Source organism: Myxocyprinus asiaticus, chromosome 4 (genome assembly GCF_019703515.2).
Source record: "Myxocyprinus asiaticus isolate MX2 ecotype Aquarium Trade chromosome 4, UBuf_Myxa_2, whole genome shotgun sequence".
NCBI classification, from domain to species: domain Eukaryota; kingdom Metazoa; phylum Chordata; class Actinopteri; order Cypriniformes; family Catostomidae; genus Myxocyprinus; species Myxocyprinus asiaticus.
The window spans coordinates 59,053,594-59,076,807 of NC_059347.1; the positions used below are offsets into that span (position 1 = coordinate 59,053,594).

The 23,214-nt window shown below is 37.6% G+C and overlaps 1 protein-coding gene across 1 annotated transcript; it reads right to left on the reverse strand.

The window, feature by feature from the left end:
- Nucleotides 1-748: 748 nt before the first annotated feature.
- Nucleotides 749-20,126, reverse strand: LOC127440016 (TNF receptor-associated factor 2-like). The gene is made up of 11 exons (XM_051696382.1): nt 20,018-20,126; nt 15,341-15,551; nt 14,899-14,977; nt 14,674-14,772; nt 12,025-12,186; nt 11,856-11,930; nt 11,627-11,701; nt 8,291-8,842; nt 7,724-7,901; nt 6,177-6,325; nt 749-5,686 (listed from the first exon to the last, which is right to left on the reverse strand). Exons 2-11 carry the CDS (start codon nt 15,526-15,528, stop codon nt 5,468-5,470), a joined length of 1,776 nt encoding a protein of 591 aa, XP_051552342.1. The 5' UTR covers nt 15,529-15,551; nt 20,018-20,126; the 3' UTR covers nt 749-5,467.
- Nucleotides 20,127-23,214: the final 3,088 nt, after the last annotated feature.

Below are 23,214 nucleotides of genomic sequence, written 5' to 3' on the forward strand. Positions count from 1 at the left end.
TTTTAACTCCGTCATTTTCTATTTACCAAGGCAATACATGTTTGTTTTGAACACATGGAAGAACCATCTTCATGGGTTTCTATTTCACAATTATGTCCAGCTGAGCACTCAATACAATTTAGGGAAATCCTGCAGTGGAATAAAGACAAAGAGACGCATTCAGCGACCTCTCGATTTGCATGAAGTAATATCCATGAATACATGGTGTGATCTAATTTTTGTACCTCCAGCAAGAAAGATTAAATGAAGAAGAATGGAGACTTGGAAATCCATCTTGGATCAGAAGAGGAATAAAATAATCAGCTACTGTTTCAGTTCCTATTTAAGGTTGCTCCAAAAGGGTGGGACAACTGAGAATATGGAACTTTTATCCTTATATTTTTTTTTAGGAATCTCTGACAAAAGTGTCAAAATATAAAGTGGTATATCGAGGCATTTCACTTTCAAAAATAATTCTGAAAAATGTAATATTTTCAGATATACGATAACAAAAAATGCTCCAAAACTGATTGAATGAGTTTAAAGTAGCACTTAGTAATAAAGGTTTTACCAGTACTATTACAGGTGGACTTAGCACTAGGAAAAAGTAGGCAGCTGCCAAGGGCCACCTAAAGGGCGCCGTAAAAATACAAACCATGCAATTGTGCGGGCCCTTGGGGGTAAAACCATTAAATGAACCTGCTGTTCACAATTCCAAACACAAAACATAGGGAGAGCTGGGGACAAACTAAACACAAAAAAATGTGCCAAAAATTCCAAAAACCTTTAAAGATATTGCCAAAAGTTTATTTTGCAGAAGTAAAATTTCACATGAATGTTATTTAAAACAATGTTTATTTAGAATGATGTAAACTTTGCATTTTACTCTCCAATCTGTTAGCCAGCATTTTGCATAGTATTTTAATAATTAGTTAGCCAGCAAAATTAGACAGGTTTAAATCCTTGTTAGTTGTGCTGACAGGGCATGGTTCAACACTGTTTTACAACTTGCCCCAGTTAGAACAAACTATATGCAATTCACACAATTCCCTTTTGTGTGTGTGTGTGTGTGTGTGTTGTGTCAAGTCATCCATCCATGCATTATTTCAGCCTATGCTGTAGCTTTGTTGTGTGTTCATTGTCAAGTATCAAATTTATTGCCATATTTTATTCAACAAAATTAAGAAATGGCTTTCATTGATATAATATTTTAGTTTATCTTCTATGTATTTTAATTAGATCAGATACAATAGTCCGAGGGGTGTTTTAAGCTGTCTTATGGTCATGTTACAAAGTGACCATCAAGTGTTACAACGTACCCCTCCTATGGGACATGCAACGTTTCACTTCCCTTCTTTCCAGGTAGATAACGAAAAAAGTATATGCTATATTTATGAAACAAGACCACATATTTGTACCAGACATGTGTAAAATTAATGTGAAAAAAGAAAAAAATACTTTGAACACCAAGTGCATTACATAAAACCAAAAAGTGTTGGTTTGTGGCCCCATCTCCCTACAACCAGGGTTTTTTCAGGGTCCAAAAATGTTCTTCGGTGGTGGCCGCGGTACAAGGTCATCCACGCGCTCAAAGTTGGTTGGTTACATAATTAACTAATTGTTAATTAATAAATAATTAACAATTACTTAATTGAATTTCATGTTTACATTGGATGTATTGGAGTTATTTTTATCATATGAGCACCTGGAAGCTAGCTTGCGATAGAAACAATACACATAATCCTACCACTAACCCTAACCTTAACTATATTTTAATTATTAGATAGAAGTGGACGTTTGTAAAGTGTAACAAACATTTTTTTTTATTTTATTATTATAACATTTTGAATCAGTCACATTTTATGAATTGTAGAAATCTAAGAGAATATAATGAAGTATTTCTAATCACATTTGGCACAAATCACGTACTGATCCAATTTAAGTGGGAAAAAAAGAAAAACATTACAATGTACAGTATTTTTTTAATAAATTGCACAATTTCTGTTTCTCATATATTCAATCGGTTTTCATTAAAAGACCAATATCATTACCTATAACCTCTAACAGCACTTCACTATGGATATTTGGCACAAATAATGTCATATTAACACAGGATAACATACAATTTTAATGTCTGACATAATTACTTTCCTCCCTTTAATAAATGCATTGAAGTCAAGCTTTAACAATATTGCAATTTTGATCCTCAGCTTTGAGATAAGACATTAAGGCTCAAAGATTGTTTCAAGTGATCGGATTTTGGGTATTACAGGGCATTGCATGTACAAATTAGAACAGATCGTTTCTGATCATTTACTAAGAAGTAGGCAAAATTAGTTTTAAACCACCATGACTGCACATGTACAGCTATATAAATAATATGCATTAAATATAATAAAATAGATGTAAACTGTATTACATTTACTGAATAAAGATCCCTCTTTTTGAGAATGTAAGGTTTTAGATATAAAGATATTGATTGTTTCTATTATATAAATATATAGATATCTGCTTCCATTCAGAAATGGAAGCAGCCTGTCATATAGAATAATAATCATTATGTTTAATATATAATGTACTGTATTTATTTCTAATGTATGTAGGTATGCATTTGTGTCGTCATTCACTGGATGAGCAAACTGTTTGTGATAAATATCATGTGCATTCACAGATTGACGCCTCCCATGCACAGAGAAGTTTCAATAGTTGTCATAACTGGTTTAAAATCAATTGATTCTGGTTAATTAACAGTTCATTACATTTTCTGTGTAAACACTCAAAAGTTACAATTTTACCTACAAGATGCAGAAACTGCCTTTTAAAATGTAAAATTTAAAACTAATACAAACTCACATTAGAGCTTCATGAAACCAGCAAGCAAACTCAAGCTCCGATGTTCTGTATCATGTAAACTGTATAAATATTTGTATATACAAAAGTAATAAAACCTTTGTTTCTTATAAATATACAAAATGTAACATCATAACCTCAGTGTACATCTGCACACAACTCCTGGCGAGTTGTTCTCGTCAAACCATATTACAAACAAGTACGATTTTTTTAAAGATTTCTACCTTTAAACTTCACACTATCTTCCACAGATCTATCCAAACACCGATAAGGAAATCCACAACCGTTACCCTCACTATCCTTGCAACAATTAATCCCCGTTGACCCTTCGAAAGAGCACTACAGGAGAAAAATATTTCCACTTTGCATTGACGGCTCCAAGGAAAAGTGCGCTGACACATTTCAAGGTCTTCAACATGCAAACTAAAACTAAAATTTTTAAAAATGCTAAAATGCTTAGGGGGCCTGGGTAGCTCAGTGGTAAAATACGCTGGCTACCACCCCTGGAGTTCACTAGTTCGAATCCCAGGGCGTGCTGAGTGACTCCAGCCAGGTCTCGTAAGCAACCAAATTGGCCCGGTTGCTAGGGAGGGTAGAGTCACATGGGGTAACCTCCTCGTGGTCGCTATAATGTGGTTTGTTCTTGGTGGGGCGCATGGTGAGTTGAGCGTGGTTGCCGCGGTGGATGGCATGAAGCCTCCACACGCGCTATGTCTCCGTGGCAACGTGCTCAACAAGCCACGTGATAAGATGCACGGGTTGACTGTCTCAGACGTGGAGGCAACTGGGATTCGTCCTCCACCACCCGGACTGAGGCGAATCACTATGCGACCATGAGGACTTAGAGCGCATTGGGAATTGGGCATTCCAAATTGGGAGAAAAAGGGGAAAAATCCCCCCCCCCCCAAAAAAAAAAAAAAAAATGCTAAAATGCACACCGAATTGGAACATCTATCATTCAAAACAATTTACCAATCGACCGACCCCTTGTGTGTTTTTCTATTGTTAAATTTCCTTCTTCAGTATTTTTGTCTTGTTTTCTAGTAATCTAAAAATCTTAAATCTAGATGAATTTAGCTCAGAAGCGAAAGGGTATGTAATATTAAGACTTGTTTTCAGAGAATAAATTCATTTTTCATATGATATATTTTGAATTTAGTTTATTTTTCAACCTCACTATATTTTGCTTTATTTCAGTTGTTTAAAGTATGTTTAGATTTTCATGGTCATTGGGAAACATGATTAAGAAAATGATTTTTTGCAGTGTTTTGTATAATTTGATAATCTTTGTTTAACTAATTTTAACACAGAAAATAATAATAAAAAATAAATAAATTTAAAAAAAATCAGGGAAATCCATCTAGTCCTTCTAATCAATAAAATACCTCTACATCTGTCCAGTGTTGGGTGTAATCCAATTACAATTATTAGTTACTGTAATCTCATTACTTTAATCAAAAAAGTATTGTAACGTATTCAATTTCAAATTCTTGTAATCAGTTACTGACTTTAAATGGTAATTACTTATTTAATTATACATTTAAAAAGTAATTATTTAAGTACTTTTCTTAAGTAACACATATTTCTAAAATATTTATGTGTAACACGTTTAAAATATGAATTCATACATTCATCTGTATGTACATCTGTTTATGTTTCTGTGACACTGAACGGTATATGACAATTAACAAGTAGGAAATTCGGTGAGCGGAAAAAGAGTTTTTCGATGATTGTAATTAGTAGTGGATTACTTTTCTGAGTAACTTAACCAACACTGCATGTGTCTATGTAAACAAAGTCAATGAAGTTCAGTCGAAGTGTTTCTACCTTCCCAGACAAATCCAAACATGACTCAAACGTTCAAATATTTGATAATGTGCTGTTCTTTTTACAAATTCAGCTATAAATATGATGTTGTGCTGAAGTAAAAAAGTTTCGAATTATGTGATCTACTTACACATTATGGCTATTTTGGGAATGCAATACATTCATACAGTATACACTGAATGCTCCCTACTATTTTTCAAAAATAGTATGTGAAACTGTATGCATTATGGAATGATAAACATTTTAAACCTACATTGTTGTCTTCATTATTTCCACATGATGTTTTTAAGCAAGTGGCATCGACTTTGGAATAAAAACGTTATTTCACATTTCAATCCAATTTTGTGTGAAAACTTCTTCACAGTCTGATCAAATAATCCAGAAAGAAATCACAGCTGTGTTCTGCACTTACTGACAAATGCATAAGGTCATCAAAAACTTTGCATAATATGCACAGTATAGGCTACTAACTAAATATTGCAGACATAGTATGAGTAGTATGGTGGTATGCTATTCTGAACATAGCCTTCGTAACTGGACCGGACTTCACGTTCATTCCAGTGTTTCGCGACCCTTTTCCTGCATAACGCTCTACTGTCCCTTTTTGGAACCATGCAGCTATACCATTTATATGTCTCACACACAAACAGCAAGTCTGCAACATTCTGTGGCAGCTTCACACATGCAGGGATGCATGTCAAAACCGACGTTATGGAATCATAATTCAAACGCTGGGCTAAAGCAGCTTGGAGGAAATGCGATTCTGCATCAGAGAGGCAGTGTGCACACGTAAGAACTGACCACAGAGAAACTAAAGACCAGTGAGATCCACGATAGCTTTGATGAAGATGGCGTCATCGCGGATGTATGTGTTCTTGCCCTCCAGCTTGGAAAGCGGGAAGAAGAGCGGACAGCCGCTGGCGATGTTCATCTCACTGACCGGCCTCTGGAATGAGGAGGAAGTGATGTCGGGACGGAACGCATCGATGATGTGCTCTCTGTTACTCTGGTCCAGCAGCATTAGAGTTACCTGGACAAAAGTAACCTAATTGAGCCTACAAAGTAATAACATTTAGGGTTCCAACCCTTTCTGGACATTCCATGACTTTTCCATAAACTTTCCAATATTTTCAGATTTTCAAGTCGATTCAGACCAATTTGCAAACACCATAAAAGTATCATAAAATTGTCAATCCAACTTTTGTGCAATATTGCAAATCTTCCTTAGCTTTGTGTGGTGAAGAAACATCAAACCGTCATTTTTTAATCTGAACACGAACATGGATCAGATTTCAGAACTTTGGCTGAGAGGGGACGATTTTAGGTGAATAACAATTTCAAATCTGTTCTGTTTCTCACACAATGCTATCACATGGCTTCAGAAGACAAGGAATAAAGAACACAAGTCGTATGGGCTACTTTATGCTACTTTTATAGTGATTTTGTCCTTTTTGGAGCTTGGAATAAACTATTCCTTTAGCTAAGTCTGGAGAAAGGTAATATAAAACAGTGTGTTTTACCTTCTGGTTGAAGGGCCATTTGAGCAGAGCGTCACTTATTCCCCTCATCACCACAAAGAACAGCGAGAGATAACTCCCACGACCCGTCCCGTCCCCGTTCAGGTAAATACGAAGACACATCTTATAGCCGTACTTGCTCGTGTAAAATGCTGAACACAATAGAGTTTATCTATCTGAATAGTTTTTGCATAATTTATTATTTGCATAATTATTTTTAATAATGATTTAATAATTATATGATATTTTTTGCATAATGTATAATTCATGCATCATTTTTATCATTATATTTGTCTTGTTTTCCAGTAAAAAAAAAACCTAAACATCCGTAGAACACATTTTTTTTTTAACTTTTTTTAAGCATAGACCTAAATTATAGAGGTTTATGCTTACAACATAAAAAATAAACTTAATTCTTAAAGGAATATTCAATTTTCAATACAAGTTATGCTCAATCGACAACATTTGTGGCATAATGTTGATTAATTAATTTTGACTCGTCCCTCCTTTTCTTTAAAAAAACTAAAACCAAGGTTACAGTGAAGCATTTACAATGGAAGTGAATGGGGCCAATTTATGAAGGGTTTAAAAGGCAGAAATGTGAAGTGTTTAATTTTATAAAAGCACTTACATTAATTATTCTGTTCAAACTAATTTATTATTTGAGCTGTAAAGTTATTTAAATCGTCATTTTTACAGTCATTTTAGGGTTTTAGGGTTTGTTGACATGACATTGTCTTGTGGTTATACTTTTAACGTTAAAAAAATTGGCCCTCACTGTAACACAGATTATTTATTTTTTTTAAATGTTCGTCCTTTTTCTCCCCAGTTTGGAATGCCCAATTCCCAATGCGCTCTAAGTCCTCGTGGTGGCGTAGTGACTCACCTCAATCCGGGTGGCGGAGGTTGAATCTCAGTTGCCTCCGCATCTGAGACCGTCAATCCGCCCATCTTATCACGTGGCTTGTTGAGCGTGTCACCACGGAGACGTAGTGCGTGTGGAGGCTTCACTGCCATCCACCGCGGCATCCACGCACGACTCACCACGTGCCCCACCGAGAGCAAACCACATTATAGCGACCACGAGGAGGTTACCCCATGTGACTCTACCCTCCCTAGCAACCGGGCCAATTTGGTTGCTTAAGAGACCTGGCTGGAGTCACTCAGCACGCCCTGGATTCGAACTCGCGGACTCCAGGGGTGGTAGTCAGCATCTTTACTCACTGAGCTACCCAGCCCCCAGATTTTTGCTTTTTTTAAAGAAGAGGGACAAGTCAAAATTAAATTTTTGTGGTAATCAACATTATGCCACAAATGCTGTCAACTGAGCTTAACTTGTATTGAACCCAGACATTTCTTTGATGTAAGTCATAATATATTTTGCAGTTTTGCTTCTCAAGTGCATTTATCTTGTTTTAAGGATGTTTAGATATTTTTCCTGGATTACTGAACAGGAAAAGGATTTATTTTTTTTTGCAGTACATTTCCCAATGTAAATATCTATTTTGATAAGTTGATTATGTTGGTATGTATTTTTGTTGTTTTTTTACCAGGTGAGAACATAGCAGGCGCTCGTCCAGCGATGGCATCTTGCCTCTTCTTTGTGATATCTGATATTCGCCAGATAAACACGCCGTCAAAGGTTGTGGCGGACATCTCTCGTAATCTGCCCTCCATTTCAGCTACAGTCAGGTCTTTAACACCCACCTGACGTTCCAGCTGACGCACCTGTGTGACACGGAAACAAACACAACATGAAGAGCAGTCCAAAGGTAAGAAAGAGGTTCTGGTCCAGTTTAAACTTGGCACATTATGAGCGGTTTGAAAGGGAATTACTGTCAGATCAGAAAATTAAAAACGTAAATACATGCACAAGAACTTCACAAATCTTCTTCATTATGCCTGATATCAGCAAACACATGCATGCACATCTGAAGCTCAGTTAATACAGGTACTCCACTAAAATAACTGAGAATTCTGCTCTGTTGTAAACAGGGCCAAACAGAAGATGAATCTGGTTGTTAGTTCACAAGCATGGTAGGGAAACCAGCACACCAGAATCCAAAATGCAACATATGTTAGTGACCAGCAATACTCCTATTTTTGAGACAACACACCTTGTTACTGAGCGCCTCGATTTTATCCTGATCGAGTCTGTGTTGGCGGTTACTGGCTTCCACGGTGGTTGCGAAGCGTTCCACTTCACGATTCAGCACACACACCACATCTTCGAACGTCCCAGCCTTTACCTCCAGCTCCTGGCAGCGCCGGCCCAGCTCCACCACTTTGGTCTTCTCGCTGTAGAGCTGGAGCTCCAGCGCTGCACCCACTGAGCTGGGCAAAGGCGTGAATGAGGTGGGTAGGGTGGCAGCGGTCAATGGAGGAGGTGGCGGCGCGGAAGCAGACGCAGGGGAGGACGAGGATGAAGACGAGGGGGCCCCCTGCACGGGAGGCCCAGTCGTGCCGGGGATGATGCTCAGCTGACTGACTCGGGCTTCCATGTCTCGAAGCACCTGGTGAAGCTCGTGTGCTTTGTGACCGGCTATCTCCAGAGTTTGGGGCTGCAGACCTTCCAGACTGACCTTCATACTCAATATGTAGTGCAACAGCATATTGAGATGTTCGTGAGCACATGCACGCTCGTGATCATGGATCTTCTCCTTCTCAACCTTCAAGGGAACCCAAAGAAACGAAAACATTGGAGAGGCATAAAAGGAACAGTTCAGAAATGGAAAATGAAAATGCTTTAAAATTTAAGTCATTACCTCTACTGTAGTTGTCAAATCTAATTTCTACTTACGTTCAATTTAAATATGGCTTCTCAAAATGCACGACATCGTGATGTTTGGTCATGAGACGTGTAAGAACCAATAAGGTTGAATGTTATTGATATAGCCGGCATTTAGAAATGTTCAGGTTGTAGTCCAAAAACCCAGAAATTTTTTTTCGAGCCATGGGTACCCTCAGGAATTTCCTATGGGAGTGTCTATAATGGCAGTTTTTAATTTATGATTAAAATAAAGCATGTGGTTAAAAATTACTTGAAGGCACGTTCACGTTTTGTTCTAGAACATAAATTACACACAGTCATACCTCAGACGTTAATTTGGAGCAACTGTGTTTTTTAAAAATGCATGTTGAAATCACAGCGCTTATTAAGGACTACAACTACCATCAGCATTTAAGCTACGTGCTTTACAATATGGATGACTGTTGTAGTTCTTATTTAGCGACGGAATAGCAACATGCATTTTTAAACCCAAAACAGCTTCAAAATCCATGACTGAAGTATGACCGTGTTTTATTTATGTTCTAGAACAAAACGTGAAAATCTCTTCAAGTAAGTTTCACAACAGATCTTATTTTACTTAATCCCTATTCTAAAAACCCATACGAAACTCCTGAGGGAACCCACGGTGAATTAGTCTTCTGCGATTGCCTACAAATTGACATCTATGCCAAACAGCTCTATAGGATTTAAGTGCTGATTACTGTGCTGTTTGCTGTTATGAGTTGTGAATAATGACTTAAATTTCAGTCTGTTCATCATACAAAGTGATCGTTTGCCTTCAGAAAACTGACGTAAGGACTGCTTTTAGGACACTTTTGAGTGCTTTATTAAATGTTGAAGTGAGCCATTGTCTACTGCCACTGTATTGAATTCAGCCAACAGTCATTCATTCATTTGGGCTCTATTTTCGTGACTGCGCTAGGTGCAATGCAACACGCCAAGCCCGTGCGCAACGTCTTATCCAATATTCCTGAGAGTGTTAATTTTAAGCGCAATTTTTGTGCCAGTCCAAAATGCAAGTGGGCGTGGGTGGGAGTGTTTGAGCTATCTTTGGGTGTATGTGCGCAAACTGTGGGTGTATTTTATGTTAATGAACTTTCTAGAGGTCATAGTTTATTATTCAATTATTATTATTATGTTTTTATTTAAGTTATATTAACAATTGTATTTATGATCTAATTTGTATTGGTCTTTCCACCTGTTACAGTGATTTTTAAATGGTGGAAGAAGTTGAAGACGGTGAAACGTTTGGTTTTCTTCTGTTTAGGTGTTAGTGCTGGTTTTCATTTAGCTTTTCTATATGTAAATCCCATTTCATTCAGCCAATTTCTTACAGTTCTGTCACAAACATTGACTCCTGTTTCTGCCCATTTGTTTTTCATTTGTTTTGTTGTGCATTTTCTATTTTCAAGGCATATTGCTTTGAGTTTTCTATCCTGACGCTTTCAAGTCTTCCTTGGTCTACCCGTATGTTTTCCTTTTATAACTTTCCCATTTTGTTTATACTTGCACTAAAATTTAGACACAGCTGAGAGGGAACAACCAACTCTTTTGCCATACTCCATGTTGGATTTTATAATCCTTTCAATTGTTTCAATTGTCAGGGCCATGTTTCCTATCAATTAGCCAAGTCCAAAAGCTCGTTAAGGTCTGTAAGCACTCTCTTTTAACTGCAGACTAATTTGCATTTTTGTACTGGTATTTGTTTTAGAAATGCAAATTACAAGATGATTCCATAATAGTTTCCTCAACTTAATCTGGAACAAAATATTCCATTAATTAAAATAATGTAATTTAATTTGTTTCAGGGATGTTTCACGAAGCCATTTTTTGTGTCATATCTGTGATTTGTTTATTTGCTATGAAGTAAAAAATCTGGGTGAACATCCTCTAACTGTGGTGATTCCCTAATTTTTGCCAGGGGTTGTGGTAACCTCTTCGTTATTTTTATTATATTTTTGTTTCATTTAAAATGTCATTTGAATTTAGGAATAATTTTGATTAATTTTTTTCATGTTTCAATAATAAAAAAATTTTAAGCAACATCGACCGGTAAAAGTGAAGTGTGTACAAACTATAAAATATACAACTATAAAATAAAATGGTGCAATAACTGGAGAAGAACCTTAGAATTCAATTGCACTTGATCCAGCCCATTAGCGCTTTGCGCTCAATTTCGTCAAACCCCCCTGTGCCTAGACTTAGCGCAAGCCACTTCATGGCCATGTCCACTGGCTTTGAGCATATGACGTATCGCACACGCTGCACTTAGCGCTCTTAAAATAGGGCTCATGGCCTCCTTTTGTCTTCCACAGTCTTCTGCAGAAGAAAGAAAGTCATACAGGTATGGAACGACATGAGGGTGAGTAAACGATGGCATAATTTTTCATTTTTGGGTGAACTGTACTTTTAAGAATTTACAAGCTCGATGAGCTTACAATGTTAGATTGAATTTGCATTTGTATATGTGAGAAATTGATATTTGACAAATTACCACCCCCCCCCCCCACCTTTTCAGGCCAAAAAGTAGCTAGTTACAGGAAAATCTGCACTCTTTTGTACTACCTACTACGCACTACTACAAATGTTTTTAAGTTCAGCACTAGCATCACTACTTTTAGTAAGTTACTTCCCAACACTGGTAATAGTATACAGTACTTACTGACATGTCACAGCCAACAACATTATATCGGCATGGAGTTATGAATTTGCTGCAGAACTTGATGTGGTCAACATACTGAAAAACAAAAAAACAATACAGGTGAGCAAATGGAATTTGTCTATCACCCTGATGCATTCCTCATTCCACTTTGTTAATTAAATCAATAATGAGTGTTACTAGGTGTAAATATTTGCATTCTTCTGATGTGATCTGTTATTGATTAACACACCTTCTCCCTGGGGATTTTCTTTTTTGCACATCCTTCACAAATCATGGGGTATTTGGGACAGATTTCATCATGTGCCTGTAAAAAACACATTTTACAATACGTATAAAAAGACTTTCTCTAATATATATATATATTTTAAAATATTTTCTCAGGCACTCCTTTAATGTACCTTGATGTTTTTGAAGTGAAATGGCTCTTTGCAGTATTTGCAGTTGAGCGTCCTCTCGGGGCATTCACGCTCGTTATGACGCTCCTGTTCATTAAATCTGATGAGCTCTTTGCACAAGGGACAGGGTAGAATCATGAACTCACATTTGCCCTCATGGCTCAACTACAAAAAACAAAAACAAAAACAAAACTGAATCACAAAACCAATTAAGTAAAAAGAGATAGTGTACATTTATGCATATGGAGGAAAAAGTCTATTAAAGGGATAGTGCACCCAAAAATGAAAATTCTCTCATTTTTTATTATAAATTCTCCTCCCTGCCATTAGGTGGCGATTTACACGAAGAATGCAAATCCCCAAAAACAAAAGAAGAATGTGAAAGTGAAAGTTGAGATTAATAGTAAAAAAGGACTTAAATATTGATCTTTTTCCTCAGTCACATATACAGTGCTTTCAGAAAGTATTCAGAACCCTTAATTCTTTTCACATTTTGTTATGATGCAGCCTTATGCTAAAATGCTTTAAATTATTTTATATTATATGACACTTGAAATTTAGCTCAGGTGCACCCCATTTCTCTGAAGCATCTTTGAGATGTTTCTTCACTTTGATCGGAGTACATCTATGGCAAATTCAATTGATTGGACATGATTTGGAAATGCACACACCTGTCTATATAAGGTCTCACAGCTGAAAATGCATATCAGAGCAAAAACCAAGCCATGAGGACAAAGGAACTGCCTGCAGAGCTCAGAGACAGGGTTGTGTCGAGGCACAGACCTGGGGAAGGCTACAAATACATTTTGGCTGCATTGAAGGTTTCCAAGAGCACAGTGGCCTCCATAATTCTTAAATGGAAGAAGAAGAAGAAGTTAGGAACAACAAGGGCTCTTCCCAGAACTGGCCGCCCGGCCAAACTAAGCAATCGGTGGAGAAGGGCCTTGGTAAGAGAGGGGACCAAGAACCCGATAGTCACTCTGGTTGAGTTCCAGAGATCATGTGTGGAGATGGGAGAAACTTGCAGAAGGACAACCATCACTGCAACACTCCAACAATCTGGGCTTTATGGCAGAGTGGCCAGACGGAAGCCTCTCCTCAGTACAAGACACACGAAAGCCCACTTGGAATTCGGACAAAAAAGCACCTAAAGGACTCTCAGACTGTGAGAAACAAGATTCTCTGGTCTTATGAAATGAAGATTGAACTGTTTGGCCTCAATTCCAAGCGTCATGTCTGGCGGAAACCAGGCACCATTCATCACCTGCGCAATACCATCCCAATGGTGAAGCATGGTGGTGGTAGCATCATGCTGTGGGGGTGTATTTCAGCGGCAGGGACTGGGGGACTGGTCAGGGTTGAAGGAAAGCTGAACACAGTAAAATACAGAAATATCCTTAATGAAAACCTAGTCCAGAGCGCTCAGGACCTCAGACTGGGCTGAAGGTTCACCTTCCAACAGGACAATGACCCTAAGCACACAGCCAAGACAACGCAAGAGTGGCTTAGGGACAACTCTGTGAATGTCCTTGAGTGGCCCAGCCAGAGCCCGGACTTGAACCCAATCGAACATCTCTGGAGAGACCTGAAAATGGCTGTGCACCGATGGTCCCCATCCAATCTGACAGAGCTTGAGAGGATCTGCAGAGAAGAACGGCAGAAAATCCCCAAATCCAGGTGTGCAAAGCTTGTCGCATCATACCCAAAAAGTACTGAGTTAAGGGTCTGAATACTTATGTCAATGTGATATTTCAGTTTTTTCTTTTTAATAAATTTGCAAAGTTATCAAAAATCTGGTTTTTGCTTTGTCATTATGGGGTATGGAGTGTAGATTGATGTGAAAAGAAGAATAATTTAAAGCATTTTATCATAAGGCTGCAACATAACAAAATGTGAAAAAATGAAGTGGTCTGAATACTTTCTGAATGCTCTGTAGATTTTACCACTGGAGTCATATGGATTACATTTATGTTACCTTTATGTGCTTTTGGGGCTTCAAAATTTTGGTCACTATTCACTTGCATCGTATGGACCTACAGAGCCGAGATTTTTTTCAAAAAATCTTAATTTATGTTCTGCAGAAGAAAGAAAGTCATACACATCTGGGACAGCATGAGGGTGAGTAAATGATGAGAGAATTTTCATGTTTTGGTGAACTATTCCTATAAGTATTTGGAGACTTCAGCCACACTTTAAAATATATGATTGTCATTGCATTAGATAACAAAATATGAAACCTCAAGCACACTTTTCAAGCAAAACAAAAAGAAGGTTTGTTAGGTTTGAAATGATATAAGGAAGTCGTTTACAAGTGTTTGAACAATTTCTAGTTGCCAAATGTTAGTAGAACATGTCCATTATGTGCTCCATCTGTGGTTACTCTGCTAGGACACCTGTGTGAACTTGAGGGGAACTGACTTCATACATCCACTAAAAATCACTTTGACACCAGTTGATTAAAGTCGTTGAGCAAAGTATTTCGTCTTGAGAAAAGTTCTAGCAGCATTTGTTCGCAGATGCCACTTGCTTTGATATTTTGTCATCAAATGCAATGACTTTCAGTCATTTTTAAGTGTTACTTAAGTGTGCAAATACTTTTCAGGGCTACTGTATATCAGTAAACCTAATAAGCGCTCCTATTAAACACACAACCTCATAATCTTTAATGCTGCCATTCCAGCAGCAACCTTCATTGATGCACACAGCTGAAAGATTTTCAACTTCTCTCCTGGCAGCATTATCAGGAAACGCCTGCAAGAAAACATAGAACATTTGCACAGTTACAGTATAATGCACTACACTGAATTTTGTCTTAAAATCATAAAAAAAATAATAACTGTGCTCTGGATTTTACCAGAAGCTAAGCACTGTACTTACGCAGCCTTGTTTGAGAATAGATGTGGGCTCTTCAAATATGTCCTCTTTGATACAAGCATTACATTTCTGTGGTCCACATCTACAATGACAATGCAACACACATTTCATATTTTGACATCAGACATTAATTAAAATATTTCATGATCTAAATGTATTGCATCACTACTGATTTTGAATGTCGTGACAGCTCAAATCAATTTGGATTTCCTGAAGTCAGCAATAGTGTTCAAAAATAAACAAAAACAAAAAAATTGTGTCAAAGTTTTAAAGAAGTTTAGGTTTTAGGCTTTGGGTCTGCATAAATAAAATCAAATATGAATTTTAATTCCACAGTTCAATACTTACGGTTAGGGGGTAGAACAAACCCTAAACAGAATGTTTGAGGAATGTCAGGCAAGCACTGTAATAACGACATCTGTTTTAAATCAGCAAGCAGAATTACCCAACAGTCCAGTTGAAGCAGTAAGAACAGAATCGGTGGCCGCACTGAGCTTGGAACGGTCTTCTCAAAATGTTCTGACAGCAGTTGCATAAATGTTTATCTTCAAGTTTGTTGGCCAGAATCTTCTTTGGGAACCCTGGCTTGTTATTCTCCATAGAGGACGGGGGAGAGGGTTCTTGTGTGGCCATACCCCCGTCTAAACGCTCTCGATCTAAACAGAAGACATTGCATAATGACTGAAACCCCTCAAACAATAGATAACAACAGTGACTCACATATGGCTACTTGATTCTGATTAGTCACTTGCAGCATTCTGTGGTCAAATATTATATATTTTATATAAACAGTTGTGCTCAAAAGTTTGCATACCCTGGCAGAAATTGTGAAATTTTGGCATTGATTTTGAAAATATGACTGATCATGCAAGGATAGTGATCGTATGAAGCCATTTATTATCACATAGTTGTTTGGCTCCTTTTTAAATCATAATGATAACAGAAATCACCCAAATGGCCCTGATCAAAAGTTTACATACCCTTGAATGTTTGGCCTTGTTACAGACACACAAGGTGACACACACAGGTTTAAATGGCAATTAAAGGTTAATTTCTCACACCTGTGGCTTTTTAAATTGCAATTAGTGTCTGTGTATAAATAGTCAATGAGTTTGTTAGCTCTCACGTGGATGCACTGAGCAGGCTAGATACTGAGCCATGGGGAGTAGAAAAGAATTGTCAAAAGACCTGCGTAACAAGGTAATGGAACTTTATAAAGATGGAAAAGGATATAAAAAGATATCCAAAGCCTTGAAAATGCCAGTCAGTACTGTTCAATCACTTTTTAAGAAGTGGAAAATTCAGGGATCTCTTGATACCAAGCCAAGATCAGGTAGACCAAGAAAGATTTCAGCCACAACTGCCAGAAGAATTGTTCGGGATACAAAGAAAAACCCACAGGTAACCTCAGGAGAAATACAGGCTGCTCTGGAAAAAGACGGTGTGGTTGTTTCAAGGAGCACAATACGACGATACTTGAACAAAAATGAGCTGTATGGTCGAGTTGCCAGAAAGAAGACTTTACTGCACCAATGCCACAAAAAGGCCCGGTTACAATATGCCCGACAACACCTTGACACGCCTCACAGCTTCTGGCACACTGTAATTTGGAGTGACGAGACCAAAATAGAGCTTTATGGTCAGAACCATAAGCGCTATGTTTGGAGAGGGGTCAACAAGGCCTATAGTGAAAAGAATACCATCCCCACTGTGAAGCATGGTGGTGGCTCACTGATGTTTTGGGGGTGTGTGAGCTCTAAAGGCATGGGGAATCTTGTGAAAATTGATGGCAAGATGAATGCAGCATGTTATCAGAAAACACTGGCAGACAATTTGCATTCTTCTGCACAAAAGCTGCGCATGGGACACTTTTGGACTTTCCAGCAAGACAATGACCCTAAGCACAAGGCCAAGTTGACCCTCCAGTGGTTACAGCAGAAAAAGGTGAAGGTTCTGGAGTGGCCATCACAGTCTCCTGACCTTAATATCATCGAGCCACTCTGGGGAGATCTCAAACGTGTGGTTCATGCAAGACGACCAAAGACTTTGCATGACCTGGAGACATTTTGCCAAGATGAATGGGCAGCTATACCACCTGCAAGAATTTGGGGCCTCATAGACAACTATTACAAAAACTGCACGCTGTCATTGATGCTAAAGGGGGCAATACACAGTATTAAGAACTAAGGGTATGCAGAATTTTGAACAGGGGTCATTTTTTTCTTTGTTGCCATGTTTTGTTTTATGATTGTGCCACTCTGTTATAACCTACAGCTAAATATGAAAATAAGAGTGCCTGCTCACTCATGTTTTCTTTAAAAATGGTACATATATTACCAGTTCTCCAAGGGTATGCAAACTTTTGAGCACAACTGTATACACACACTTTACAACATCAGGAAAATCAGACCTTTCCTGTTTGAATATGCTACACAGCTCCTGATCCAAGCTCTGGTCATTTCAAGATTGGACTACTGTAATAACCTGTTGGCTGGTCTACTAGCTAGCATGTTTAAGCCACTGCAGATGGTCCAGAATGCTGCAGCGTGTCTGATTTTCAATCAGCCAAAGAGGTCACCTGTCACGCATATATATATATAATATATTTTAAAAAAACTCTATATATTTTATATAATGACTGCTGAACTGTAAGTGACCATTATCCCAGGCAAAACATTTCCAACATATAGTAGCTGTGCTTGTTACTTGGGCTGAAATGATTAGTCGACATTATTGACAATAAAAAAATTGTCACCAAAATGTTTCATTGTCGAATAGTCGTTTGATCTCATTTAAGGTAACATGAGTTCACATTAAACTCGTGAGAGCAGCACTCTCACTCTCAGTACTCCAGATGCACTCCAAACCTTCCAAACAGCTTCAGGTGATGTAGATCACAAAGTATGAGGGAATTATACAAAAATACCAAATAAGTAAATATAGAAGCACTCTCGTTGTGGAATAAGCGGAGCTGGAGCTGCCACTGCCGCTCCGCTGAAGCAAAACTTGCGTGTCAGAGCATCTTTAAAGGAAACACCCTGGCGTTACATCTTTAATGCAGTTATATTTCATGCGTTATAGCTTTATTAAAGTTAAAATAATAAGGAAGCATGCCATGTAAATAACTACAAAGTCCGAAACTGCCATTTTTCTGTGCGGTCATTGCCACTTCTATGAGTTGCGTGAATGTCCCGGTCTAAGGGGGAGAGATTGAAACTGTACCCGGCTGATGCACACTCTGTCACAGGGACGTTCGTTCCTCAGGCGCACACGCTTAATGCAGCTAGATTATAACGTGATGCTCGCGACTTATTTAATCATAATATATGTCACTGTGCATTTCTTATCGTGAAGGAAATTGGCAATACACAGCTTATTAATAAGAGAGAGTTTGTTTTTTTGTGAGTTAAAGATTGATTGAAGAGAACAGAATGGTGAGAGAGGGTTGTCTTCACCCCATTATACACTGCAACAAAATACGTTTCTGATTTGTTTTTGTTTTGGCTCGTTTTCCAATATAAATAGCTAAAACTCATTCAAAACAACGTACATTTTCTTTAGCAGCTATACTGCAGAAGAAAAAGTTGTTATCTGAGAATGTTGAATATAATATTAAAAATACAAATATTTTAAAATATCTGAAAATAATTTTTTTAAAGATGCATTCACCTGAGAAGCAGCATATAAGATATTTAGACTTGCTTTTAGAGAATAGATCTTGAATATAAGTATATTTTGTCTTTACTGCACTTGCAGCTGATAAAATACACTAATATACAAAATACACTTATATAAAAAACATTCTCTTAAAGCAAGTCTAAATATCTTATATGTTGCTTCTCAAGTAAATGCATCTTGTTTTAAGGATTTTTACACAATTTTAAATGGAAAACAAGACAAATACACTTGATAACAATAGGATTTCTTTGCAGTGATTTTTTTGTACTGAATTTAACTTAATAAAAAGTATTTTTCCCCCCTTTAATTCAGTGAATGTCATTTAGAGGTATTTATAAAAGATGATTTTGTCCTCTTTATTGTTAGTAAGCACGTTTAATACAACCTTTTTGAGTCGGGGCACAAGCGGAATAATCGGTTAAGCGCTAATGATTAATCGTTGCAATAATCGCTGAGTAGTCGAATAATCGTTCTATAATCGTTAGATTAATCGATTATCAAAATAATCGTTAGTTGCAGCCCTACTTCTTACATGTCTCTTGTATCACACCACGCTCATTTAATACAATTATTTCAACTCAAATCAAAATGTCCATTTGCTTATTTATGTATTTATTTGGAAAGCAGCTGTGTAAAAAGCAAATTAATGTACAGCTGGTGGTTGTTTACGCCAAATAAATCCCATTAGGGTGATGCAAGACTCCATCCGCCTCACACTGGGGTCCACCCAGCCTGGGTTTATTTTGCGATAATGACATTATCCCTTAATTAATTGATTAATCAAGTAATTGTTGGTTATTTTAAAGAACAGTTAAATGTGCATTGCCATGCAAAATGCAGTCTTACACCTAAAAATTGTTGCATGCAGTGATTTTAGAAACATATCACTGAGGTTTGTAAGCATGTTATGAACAATAATAGGAATGTTGTGCACTTCTTATGTTGTTGAAAGGATGAAGTGGTAAAAGCTTTGGATGTTATGCAACATAAATACGTTTAAAAATGAACTGGCATAAGTTTAGAAACATGCACCCCCCTCCTCCTCATCCTGATCTCTTTGTATGTTAGTTTCGGTTGTATCTGTCTGTTTCCACACAAAGATCCACACCAATGATGCATAACGGTAGTGATATAAATATTCACATATATCACATTACATACAGGAACATTCATGCATAACTACAAATCACTTTTGACATACTGTATATCGACCATGCAAGCACTTCGATAAACATTATGCAGTCAACTGACAATTGCACATCACGTCTTTTTTTTTCCTCTGTTGCCAACCAAATGACACATCTTTCAAAGGATTGTTGCATCCATTCTGTACTGCCACGCCTCTTTTAAAGGCATTAATGGTATATGGTGAGCCTGCCGATAAAAATACAATGCAATAAAAAAACAATGCATCTTGAGGTAGTCACTTTTATACTCGACCTACCACACAAGCAGCAGCAGAGCGACGCGATTTCGATTTCATTTGCTCGGCTCTGTTCGGTTCCTGGTGGGAAGAGGCGCGCGGCGCGGCAGCTGTGTTTTGGTGGTCGACATTGTTGAGAAAAGCGCGTGCTCTTTCACAGGATTACGTCATAATCTGAGTGTGCAGTCGGCATTTGGATCTCTGTGGGTTTTTTTTTTTTTTTTTTTTTTTTTTCAGCTGAACTATGATGGTAAAACCACCTGAGATGCAGGAACAAATATTGTTCGGTTCATAAGTACAACCATGCAAATAAATATTATTTATATTCTATGTAGACAATATTCACAGTATTTATTATTATTGTTATTATTATTATTATTGTTGTTGTTGTTGTTGTTACATAAAATGTTAATATTTTCACACTGGCCAGGACTTCAAAAATTTGGTGTCACAAATTGCTTAGGGCGTCCAGAATGAAATGACTGGTTTTGACATTTTGTGTAGTTTACATAATGAAGCAGCAGTGCCACTACCAGAGTACTTGTTTATAATCCTACCGCTAGAGGCGCTCTAGAGTAATTATTTCATCGTGAGTTTTACATACAGTAGAGCAGTTACTGTGGCCAGGACCAAAAACTCCACAAGATGTTCATTAGTAGAAGATATAAAATAAAATAAAATAAAATAAAATAAAATAAAAACCTTGGGAGAAACCAGACTGGGCTGGGGGAGCAAATTCTCCTCTGGATGTACACCCAAATGACAAAAGTCAAATCATACTGTTCATGTGTTACACTTGCTATAGTTTACTTCCATGTTACTTCATCAAATATGTCAAATGTAGATTAAGTCAATCACTGAAGCATCAGCACCACCTTGAGTGAAAAATAGCATGTATAATGAGGATGTGCGCACACTAGATGTCTTCACGGGTCCAAAAATTCATGCTTGTGTCTTACCTAATGTAACGCTAGTAGCCTTCTCCACTGTGCCTGGCCGTGACGCATATAATCCATCTTCCTTGCCAAGAAAATTGGTAAAATACATCCAGGTTTTCTGTGATTCCTCTCTTGCTGATTGAAACAGCATAGCTAATCCACTCATTATTTCAGCTTCAAAAGTCCACTTGCTGTCACGGTGATGGATGACAAACGCGACTTGTTTAGAATCAGCTTTGCTGATATCTCGCATAAGTTAACTTCAACTGTTTGCCCTTTTGAACTATAATAGCGATTGCTTGTTCATTGCCACGGCTGCTAATGTTAGCATTGCTAATTTGCTATCATGTGCCTTAACTCCGCTCTGCCTGTGACATCACTCAGCTCGTGGCTCTGCTCCGTTTTTCACCTTATTTCCCAGCCCGCACTTTCTCATCCTAATTTTACAGTGTTACAAGTTACAACACACACACAGCACCATCATCATCAGCGCTGTCTGAACACGGCCGGGACTTCTCGGATCGACTCGGGTATCACACATAATGTTAAACAGATCCGGGACCCGCGGCAATAGAATGGGACCCGACCCGGACCCGGCTGACTGTATAAAACGTGGATCCAAACCTGTACGGGTCCCAGGTCGGGTCTCGGGTCCTCGGGTTAGGGTGGACCCGTGAAGACCTCTAGTGCACACATATGGAACACTGAAAATTCACCATTGTCACACAGAAAATCAACATGATATAGTAGTCTTTTATATGAATATGGCACTCATTTGTCTTGTAAAGAAATATATAACCTGTTATAGATATTAAATAATCATAAAAATATGCTTTACGGAAGTACAAAAAGTGGCAATATTACATATCTCGGGGTCCTTAATAACCCTAGTATGTGTAGTGCTTTTATGTTTGCTTGTTTTTTATTTTATTTTTTATTTTTTTTTGCTTTCTTCAGTGTTTTCTTATTTTATTGCTACTGAGTGATGTGATTTTATGGTTGTTTCTATTCCTTTATTCTTTTAATGTTCAGCACTTTGTTTCTACAGTGTAGTTTGAAAGTGCTTTATTTTTTGTTTATTATTTTTTTTAAATTGATTTTATCCCCTTTTCTCCCAAATTGGAATGCCCAATTCCCACTACTTAGTAGGTCCTCGTGGCGGCGCGGTTACTCACCTCAGTCCGGGTGGTGGAGGACAAGTCTCAGTTGCCTCCACTTCTGAGACCGTCAATCCGTGCAATTTATCACATTGTGCATGACACAGTGGAGACTCACAGCATGTGGAGGCTCATGCTACTCTCCGCGATCCACGCACAACTTACCACGCACCCCACTGAGAGCGAGAACCCCTAATCACGACCACGAGGAGGTTACCCCATGTAACTCTACCCTCCCTAGCAACCGGGCCAATTTGGTTGCTTAGGAGACCTGGCTGGAGTCACTCAGCACACCCAGGTTTTGAACTCCGACTCCAGGGGTGGTAGTCAGCTTCAGTACTCGCTGAGCTACCCAGGCCCCTGAAAGTGCTTTATAAATAAATGAGACTATGCACTTTTGGTACACTATTCAAAAGAGAAAGGTTGAGGAATTCTAAAAATTTTAATCAAAACAACCTTCTGTTATTATTTCTTTTCACACAAAGTATGCTGCTCTATCAATATTCAATAAAAAGATTTTTTTTTTTTTTTTAACCTTGATAACCTTGTGATCAGAAAAAATCTGAATTTCCTTAAGGGGTGCCTTTAGTCCCATTGTACCCTACTGAAAAAAAATAATAAAAAATTGCAGATTCAAACACATTATGAAGTGGTCCTGGAGCTATAACTATTGTGCCCTTGCTGTGAAATAGGCATCTAAACTCAGATTGCTCCATGAGGACAATCCCTGTTATAGGTATAATGCCATGCACTTTGTATAAAAGCAGCAGTTGAATGACAGCTTGCTATACTTGCATTCGACATGCATGATATTTAACATATATTTAATTAATGAAAACTGAAAACAGCCAATGTATTAAAAAAAAAAAAAAAAAAAAAAAAAAAAAAGAAAAGTACCACTGCAAAATGCATTGAATACCATAGGAAACACGTATTTGTTAAAAATAGCACCCACATAATTTGCAATCTAGGGGTACTGATGCAAATTCTCTTATAATTAAAAAAAAAATAATATTCCACTAAATGTTAAAAATGTAATTTCACATGCTATAAGATACCTTAACTGAGGAATACCTGGAGTGGCAGATCAAAAGATCCTTCATGTTAAAATTATAGACAAAGT

What these genes read in the sequence shown, in the direction of transcription:
- LOC127440016 (XM_051696382.1), bottom strand. Translation starts at nt 15,528, where the DNA reads ATGGCCACACAAGAACCCTCTCCCCCGTCCTCTATGGAGAATAACAAG. An exon ending in TGCTTCAACTGGACTGTTGG is followed by an intron (nt 14,978 to 15,340) that starts GTAATTCTGCTT and finishes TTGTCATTGTAG; the next exon opens with ATGTGGACCACAGAAATGTA. An exon ending in AATGGCCCTTCAACCAGAAG is followed by an intron (nt 5,687 to 6,176) that starts GTAAAACACACT and finishes ACTTTTGTCCAG; the next exon opens with GTAACTCTAATGCTGCTGGA.